General features: G+C 50.4%; 1 protein-coding gene across 1 annotated transcript in view; it reads right to left on the bottom strand.

The window, feature by feature from the left end:
* Dpysl2 (dihydropyrimidinase like 2) overlaps positions 1–8,766 on the bottom strand; it is a 66,998-nt gene extending 58,232 nt beyond the window's left edge. Inside the window, exons 1-3 of the mRNA XM_050121861.1 lie at positions 8,446–8,766; positions 5,254–5,342; positions 2,713–2,897 (exon numbers count right to left, since the gene is read on the bottom strand). Coding sequence (XP_049977818.1) covers positions 2,713–2,897; positions 5,254–5,342; positions 8,446–8,484 — 313 coding nt within the window. The 5' untranslated portion in view covers positions 8,485–8,766. The remainder of the gene's footprint in view (positions 1–2,712; positions 2,898–5,253; positions 5,343–8,445) is intronic.
* Between the last annotated feature and the right edge of the window lie 505 nt (positions 8,767–9,271).

The following is a 9,271-nucleotide window of genomic DNA, read 5'->3' as shown; positions in this document are numbered from 1 at the left end:
CTTTTTTTTTTTTTTTTTTTTTTTTTTTTTTTGCATCTTACCATACCAGTGTGGACTTCTATTGTCATTAAGTCCTGTGCTGGTTAGTTTCTGCTATAACCATGACAACCTAGAATCACCTGGGAAGAACCTCAACTAGAGAACTGCCTCCCTCATGTCAGCCTGTGGCCAATGATTGACGTGAGAGGGCCCAGCCCACTATGGGCAGCGCCATCCCTAGGCCTGGGCCCTGTAAGAAAGCCAGCTAAGCACAAGCCAGAGTGAACAGTGAGCCGCGCTTCTCTACAGCTCCTGCTTGATTCCCATCCTGACTTCTCTCAAGGATGGACCGTGACCTGGAAGTGTAGGCTGGCAAAAATGCCCTCCTCCACAAGCTGCTTCTTCAGTCATGCTGGTTACTAGAGCCACAGGAAGCAAACTAGAACACACCCTGAAATAAGACAGCAACGGCAATAATTTCCCGCAACATTTCCATCGCATTAGGTGTTATGAATAAGACAGCATGATAGCAATTTCCCCCAACATTTACATCGCATTAGGTGTTATGAATAATCTAGAGGTTATTCAAAGTCTCCAGGAAGGTGTAGGTAGACAATATGCAAATACTACGCCAGTCTTACTGTGGCATACTCAAATTTTAGTACCCTTGTGTGGGGGGGTGAGGGGGGTGCTAGCACCAACTCCCATTTTCCCAATGCAAAATTCCAGCCACCCCCACAACCCACCTCCAGTCGCAGCCATGACTATGGGGCCAGTTTGGATGCCTTATGTCTGGTGTCCCTGCCCACCCATCCCTGGATGGAAAGGGCAAAGGGCATCCTGCCACCCTACACTTGGTCCCCTCACAAAGATGCCATTGTGTAAGGCTCAGCGGCAGCTTGGCTTGATGCTAACAATATATTCTGCGGGTTATGTGTCACCTTCTTCTACACTGGAACACTCGGCTGCATTTTCTTCAGCAGGCAGCAGGGCTTCGCCAGACAGAAACGGAGCCTCCAGGGCCAGGGAACCCACAGCCAGAAGGAAAGAGGTAAAGATTCTCCCACCAGTGCAGGTGACAGGGATTAGAGGAGGTAAGAGGGACGAGAGGGAGAAAGGTGTAGGCAGTCTTTGTACCAATTTACCCAACTGCTTCTTTCTACAACAGCCAGAAGATCTGTTCATCAAACCCACTTACCGCTGAGCTAAACTGCCTGCATCTTGAACCTGCACCAAAACACCATCACATTCCATCCCAGCAGACAGAGGTGGCCATCATGCCCACTGCCCTTTCCTGGAAAACTCCTTGGGGCCCTCGAGTGACCATCTTAGATCCCCTGGATTAGCACAAGACATACTGAAATGCCTTGCTGTAGGGAAGGAAGCCCACAAGCGCTACTCAGAAACGAAAGGGGATCAGGGAGGGTCCATTCATCCCAGTGAGTGCCAAGCGGCCAACAGAGCAGCAAGCTAAGGTGGGGTTTGCTTGAAGGGCCCTCCCAGGAATGAAACCCAAAAGACTGGAGCAAGGCAGAGCAGCAAGGAACATCCCAAAGGATCTGCCTCACGGGTGTGACAAGGGAACAGACTGCTGTCCCTAGTGCTTCAGATGGAAGACTAGGATGATGGGAACACCAGTGAGTCAGGTGTGATTTAAAATGCAGGAGACATGGGACAATGCACTTCTAGCTTCAGGAAGACAGATGGGAATCTTCTAGACAGACTCCCCAAAGTCACAGTCATCACTGAGAAAATCCCAGGAAAACAGGCTTCAAAAGGCATCAACTGTGGTCCTTTCCGTATTGATCTGAACCCTCTTCCCAACCCCACTGTTTTGCTCTTGGATAAAATCACTTTTCTAACACAGGACTCTGACAGGCCATTGTGCAGTCCTCACCTCCCCAGACCCCTTGTCAAAAGGCATGCCGGAATCAAACCGTTCACATGCAAACCCGGAGCATGGCTGCTATGACCAGTGATCACACCTCAAATCTGATTGACTCGAGAACACGAAACCCTGAGACTGACACATGAAAGGGCACCACCGTGTGTGCCTACAGCGTTCCTGTTTAACAAACAGCTAATACCAGCGGGTCTTCTTCCAAGTATAGTAGCCGAGCTCATTTAGTGTCCAGCCCAGGCTACAAAGTATTCCCTCGATTGAGCTTCATATTATTGGAATGGAGGTTTCAGGCTACCACTCCATTTGCTCCTGAGTGTGGTGGTATATGCCTATCATCCAAGCATTTGGGAGGCAGGGAAATACAACCAGTTAACTAACCTCTGCTACACAGAGGGATTGAGGCTAGCCTGGGCTACCTAAGACCCTGTCTGGAAAACAAACAAAGAGAAAATGCTTCATCTATTCTATCTTCATTCTGAGAAATATCCTTGGAATTTTTGTAATCTAATATCTGTGGCTTCAAATGCCATATTTTCATAACCCAGTCACATGCGGAAGTCAAGGAGGACAAAAGTACCAGATGAAATGGAGCTGCAAGCCCTCCTCTTATCTTTCAGAATTCCCCCAGAAACCCATCCTCAAGTTCAACTGCAGACACAGAGCTTAGCAGAAAATGAGGCTAAGGGAATAAGACAGTTTACTTTCTCCGTGGTCTCCCTCAGAGCTCTGCTCAGCTCGCCAACGTTACAATCTAGTGACAAGGACTCATTCCCTCCCGCACACACACACTGCGCTGGAGCCACACTAAGGTGACAGTGCCCGAGCCTTACTGATCATGGTGGTTCCCCCAGCCAGGGCAGCCTTGGTTCCCTGGAAGAAGTCATCTGCTGACGTCATCCCCTGGTCAGGCATCTGGAAGCGAGTGTGCACGTCGATTCCGCCCGGGATCACCATCCTGGAGTGGGCTTCAATGGTCTTCACGCCCCCTGGTACAATCAGGTTTTCTCCTATTTGCCTGAGAAAGCACAGTCGGTGAGAGAGGCGCCAATGAGAGGCGGAATCAAATTGGATCTGACATCTGTCCTCATCGCACTATCAACAGACCTTCTCTACATGGCGAGCACTTCTGCTTGGAGTCATCCCTATCATCCTTCATGGGAACACTCCCACCCACTCCTCATCCCCAAACATGAGCAGATGGGGAACAATGAGGAAAAACCAGGCACAGGGGCTGGCATGACCCCAGCAACTTGGGAGACTGACACGGGATTACTTCTAGTTCAAATTCTGTAGTCTTGGCTACAGAGGGAGCTCCTGACCCACCAGCACTGGAGAATGAGGCCCCTGTCTCAAAGCACAATTTACACAAGGCAGCAAACTCCTCATTCAATAGCTAGTTCTCGGAGACCCCAAAGCTGGAATACTGACGAGGCCCCCAACACTTATATGACGTTCACTCTGCCTTCTTCGGACCCGCCCTTCGGCTAGTTCCCCAGGACAGTTCGCGCTAGAACTATCTCCCAACATTTGTTTTCACGGTTTTCCGTTTCAATGTAGGGAAAACAGAGGTGGAAAAGTGTAGAGAGAGCAAAACAAGGAGGGAAAAAGAAAACTAAAAAGCAAACACTGAAATTCCAATAATCGTAGACTATGGAAGCAGGTGCACATGGAGGCAGATAAAGGTAGAAAAACAAATACCGATGCTATTTGAGGGGGAGGGGTGTTGTGGCAGTGTTTCTGATTTGTGTTTGAGGCTTTCATGTTTTGTTTGAGACAGTGCCTCTCTACCAAGCCCTAACTATCCTAGAACTCACTCTGTAGTCTAAGCTGGCTTCAAACTCAGAGAGATCCTCCTGTCTCTACCTCCCGAGTGCTAGGCTTAAAGGTGGATGCCATCCCAACCCAGCTGTAGAATTTTATTTTTGAGACAAGATCTCATCCTTCAATTAATTTGTTTAATTTTACCACATCTTTCTAACAGTTTTATTTTTTTTAAGGGAAAATTCATCAAGGAGGAGTTAAATGTCTAAGACAAATAAACATGACTAAAAATAGCATCGGGCCGCCCCATTCCGGGCCAGTGTCCTTCGGCCAGAGCCATCATGCTCGCCTATGATTGGGGATGCAAAAGGAATAAGAAAGTCATAGCCTGTGGCCGCCCAGAGCTGAGGCTGTTGCAGACAAACACACATGGAGAAAGCATTAACTGTGGAAACATTAAGACCCATTCTGGCTTCGCCGGTCAGGGTGAGCGTCCAAGCAATCGCGGCCAGCGCAGCTTGCCCCTCTCCAGACTCGCTGGCCACGAGAGTCTGATGAGCGCTGCTTATTAAAACGATGTCGTTCGCTGGGTTGCTTGCCTTCCAACAGATGTGCTCTCTCTCCAGAGCCCATGAGCTGTCCCCAGAGGAGATGCATGAAGCTACTGCTGTACACTCTGCTCCGTTAACTCTCCAGAGTCCCAGAATCCCCAAGCCCAGAACCCAATACACAAGCAACACGGGGTGGCCTCATTGATTCTAGGAACTACTTCAAGAATACAACAGAGATGGAGAGATGGCTCAGGGGTTAAGAGCACTTGCTGCTCTTCCAGAGGTCCTGAGTTCAATTCCCAGCACCCACAGGTGGCTAACGACCACTCATAATTCTAATTTCAGAGATCCAATGCCCTCTTCCTACTTTCAAGGGCAGAGATGTGGTATCCACGCATACTTGGAGGCAAAACACTCACATACATAAAAATAAATCTAAAAGAAAAAAAACTGAAAAAGAATGAACCCTAAAACCCCTCCAGCATCAGGCAGTCATTTGTCTGAGTTGCTGTTAATTAACGCAATATCCTGTGGCCCTCCCTAATCAAGCAGGCGGGTACACATCTTAGCAGGACAGGCTGCTGTCCACCTTCATGTGCTGTGCCTGAGCACTCCATCCCAAACGACGACAGTCTAGGAAAACCGAAGCGCATGCAGCCTATCGCGAGCCGAGCGTGTGAGCTGGCGACAGGAGGGGGCTGTGTCACCTCTGCTCGAAATAGCAGATTACATAATACATGGGTGCTCGTGTGTGCTGTGACTTCGAATTCCCTGGATCGGAATTCCCCAAATTCATTAATTACCACCAATAAAAACGAGCTTAAAATATGCTAAATTGGTCACTTCGGGTTTTTCAGCAGGGCCTGACTAATGCCAGATGCACGTTGGACCAATGTTACGACATTCCCAGCCCAAGCTTAGAGTCATTAAAGCTTGAGACTATTTACATGAAAGAAGCTAAAGCTTAGGAACACGGTGTCTGGGTGGGTGCGTGCGTGTGTACGTGTGTGCATGTGTGGGTGGTGCATATGCACATGCATAGCACGGAATCCTACTTACTTGATCAGCCCGTCTTCCATGTATATGTCGGCATAAAAAGACTGGTCATCATTGACAATCTTGCCACCTTTGATCAGAAGGCGGTCACTCTGTAACAAAGAGAGGAACAAGGTCACAACATACGACTGACCTAGGAGAAGCGCCATTCTCGGGGCGGGGCGGGGGCTAAAAGCATGTTTTCACCATTCAAGAGTGATGCTCAAAGTCGGGGAATTTGGGGAGGTACCTTAACCAAAGTGAACCTATGCTAGGCAGGCTGTTCAGCACCTCATGAGTAAGCTCAGCCTACATAAACAAACCATCTTTTCAAGAACATCTTAGACCTGAAAACAAAAAGGGGGGGCATTACAGAACATTCCAGCTTAAAAAGACAATGCTTTTGAAATGATTTTTGGCTAAACCTCATCTTTAAAAAAAAAAAATCCACCCACCCACGTGTAGGAAAGTCATGTCTTGGCAAACTTTTTGTCGGGGAAAACTGACCAAAAGTCCGTTGTCATAGCATATGCTACACAAACACAGGGGCTTCAGCCATAACAGGCTTTCAGCTTAGTGTGTCCACTCTGTGTTCGTTTATCTTTGTGGTAAGTCACAGCGAGTGCATGGGCAAAGGAGGAACAATAAAAACAGACACCCATCTAGCAAGTAAGAAACAGGAGTTTTATGATAAATTAGACATAGGGAATTTTTCAAGTCTAATACCGCTACAGATGGTTGACCCACTTGAGTGTTAAAAAAAAAATACTAAAACTAAACTAAAGGCTAATCCAGCCGAAAGAGCCAAGAACATGTAAAAGAAATGCTATCTTCTGAGTCACAGCTATCCAAGACACTGTGGATGGGGTGTGTGTGATGTCATCAACCTGGGAGGAAGCACAGGTTGGCTATTGCAGAGCCATTCCCCTTTTATTATGCTACGCCTTTCAAAGAACAGCATTCATCTTGAGAACAGTCAGCCCAGAACTCGAGTACAATACAAAAGAAAACCTCAGCAAGTACTACCTGCGCTTTGCAACTACCTAGAAAAGGGAAATTTTCCTTAAAACAGACACATGATGCTACAGAACAAAGAAAACAAGATACAGTTGTGCATAAGTGTAAACGCTATTGGGCTTAGAAGGTATTTATTGCTTCCGTTACATTGAAACACAAGGACACTGCAGGGTCTTCTATTCAGATGTAGGCACTGGGAAAGCCTTGTCATCATGGAGAGGGTAAATAAAAAAAAAAATCTTTACTAGTCCTGCCCTGCACCCAGAGCTATCAGAGCCTTGGAACCTTTGTGAAGTGAATAGGGCAAGATTCTGCTGCTGGGACACATGAGGAAACTGAGGCTCAGCGGGCTTAAGCCTGCAGGGACCCCTCCTTTTCTCCCCTGAGCGGAATGTCTGTAGTCTGGCAGTAAGTCCTGTCCTTCACTACCTCCCCTTCCTCACAGAAGTACCTATCAGTGCCATCACTGAGAAAACCACACCCCTCCCCTCGACAACGGGCTGGAGGGGGGGGGTGGGAATCAGTCTGTTCAATCTAGAGCCTTCTAGAAGGCTTCTTACATAAGAGGCGGGCCACTGTGACAGAGGGAGAGAGAACCAATAGGTCCTAGGGTATAGGACTAGATATTTTTCAAGGATAGAGGGGGCGCTCTTTTAAAAAGTGGTCGTGGTGGTTGCCTAATTCCCCCCTCCCCATACTGTCAAAATGAAATTGTCTTATTCGTGCAGGAAGACAGCTAATCAGGAGAGGTTTGCAGGAACCCTCCCCACCCCCACTGCCCAGCTTCCCAGATGCGGTCTGTCAGGGCAGTGAACATTGTATGTTGCATCCTGTGTGTCAATCCTTTGGGATCTGGTACCGGGGATTGGAGGGAGAGGGGGCTTCAAGAAAGGCTAGTTAGTACCCACCTAGCCCAAGCTAGAAACCCCAGGCACACGCCCCCTCCTTTGGCCAACTGTTCTTACACCACTCCTGAAGATGGGTGTGTCCTTGTGCATCAGGGAAAGGAGGCCGGGGTCCCAGGGCCCCAGAGACAAGGAAAGAAAAAGCTTGCCCTCAAATCCGGCCTTAAAAGCCATCTTCACTATTTGGAAGATGATTTCAAATCTGCGTGTCGCTGGGTCATTGCGGGCCACACGCTGGCCAGTGCAATCGCACAGTATTATATAACAACGAATTTCCTTGGCGATTCTCCCTGCCCGGGATTTCCTTCGAGGGTGTAGAAAACATAACCGGTGAGATTTTTCCCCCCAGTAAAAGACGCAAAGAGAGGACGAGGGTTGGGGCACCACCCGCTGCATCCCCGAAGCATCGCGAATTCCTCCCAGAGATGCTTGGCAGAGATGAACGAGGCCAGCACCTCGGCCACGGTGATCATTGTCTAGGGCAGGCCGGGCCATCTGCGCGAGTCGCAGCCAGCGCCATTACCTCCGCGAGCTTGCTCGCTGCTGTCCCCAGCGCCCACCCGCCCAGCCCGCTTTGTATGCGCCACCACAACCGCCTCCCTGGTGGCGGAAGGGGCAGGAAAGATGGAGAAAGAGAGCCGGGAGCCCTGCCAAGACCCCAGCCCCAAACCACAGGGCTCCCCTGGTCCTCCGGGTCCACAAAAAGCTCCCGCCCTTCTCTGTTCATCATCGAGTCCCGATCCTTCCTTCCCTCCGCATCATCCCGGTACGCCCTGCCCTTTCCAGCATCCCTCTGCTGTCATGACGCCTCCGGGCTGGAACTCGCTCCTTCTCGCAGGAAGAAGGCTCCAGAAAGCTCTTTCTGGAGAGGGCGGGAGACACGGGAGGATCCGTTTTCCAGGCTCCCCACCACCAGGCTCCAGGAGCCTAGCCTCGTAGCACGCAGCCGGAGAACAATATCCGAGCGTCGACCATGCATATTCAATCTGGCATCCATTTGCTTGCACCCCGCGGGCAGCGCTGCAGCATCTCGTACTGACAATGAAGGATACAGCGGATCTGGCGCGCTACCTCCATGCACTCCCGCGCCTATTTCAACGCCTTGCAAACTGCGTGCCTTGTAACTGTTATTACATCTCCCAACCCCCACCCCCACCTTCACCAACATCGCCACCACCGCCACCGTTGGCAACAAGAAGGAAAAGTTGAGTCTCTCTCCTCCGCCTTTAAAATACATTCTTCAGCTATTCTGTGTCACAAAAGGTTGTTCGCGTTTCCCGAGTACCAAACTTACCGTGATGCGTGGAATGTTTTTCTTCCCCTGATAAGACATCTCTCCTGGGGGAGGGGGGTAATTTCAAGACGACAGCTTTAAAGCAAAGACAGCCGGAAAAGAAGATTTGGTTTAAAATATATATTTTTGTAGGAAAAAAAAGTACAATTCCTTAGCTGGTCTTGTTGTTAGGGGATTTCAAAGCTATGAGACAAATGCAATCCTCTGTCTCTTCTCCTCTCCTCCAACACAGATCCAGCTAGGGCGGAAAAAAAGAAAGAGGGAGAGAGAACAGGAGGGAAGGGGGTGGAAATAAACTACAGCAATAAAAGCCTTGGTTCCAGTCAGCCACAACCGCGCATGCGCTGCCAGCCACTCCCTTTCCTCCCAGGCAAAAGCCATCCGCTTCGCGAGAGACGCTCACTGATTGGCCAGGATCGTGGGATATGCAAATGAGAAAGGCGGGGCAGGGCGCAGCGCCCGGGCTGCGACTGCTGCAGTGCGCGCAGGGCGCGGTGCGTGCGCCCGAGCGGGGAGCGCGCCTTTCGCGCCCTTTCTCTGAGCCTGGGCGGGCGAGTGGGGACTGCGGCTGGCAGCAGCCCCAGATGCTGCATCTGCAATGCAGGGCACAATGGAGGAGTGGTCGTCCCGGGAGGGTGAGGAGGGGGCGCAAGCCCGCGACGGAGGGGCTTCAGTTCGACCCGGGCGGCACGCACACGCCCGCCCGCGCGCCAATCCGCGGAGGCCGCCGCTGCAGCCCCGCGTGGGGTGACTGCGCAGAGCCAATGGCCTCGCTGGCGGCGAGCGCGCGACTGCACCGCGGCCTCCCCCGCCCCACTCGCCAGGC

This window comes from Alexandromys fortis, unplaced genomic scaffold, assembly GCF_014885135.2.
Source record: "Alexandromys fortis isolate MF-2015 unplaced genomic scaffold, M_Fortis_MF-2015_v1.1 scaffold_203, whole genome shotgun sequence".
In the NCBI taxonomy this organism is placed as follows: Eukaryota; Metazoa; Chordata; class Mammalia; order Rodentia; family Cricetidae; genus Alexandromys; species Alexandromys fortis.
Note: the sequence above shows the minus strand (reverse complement) of the source record. Positions and strands in the feature narration are given on the sequence as shown.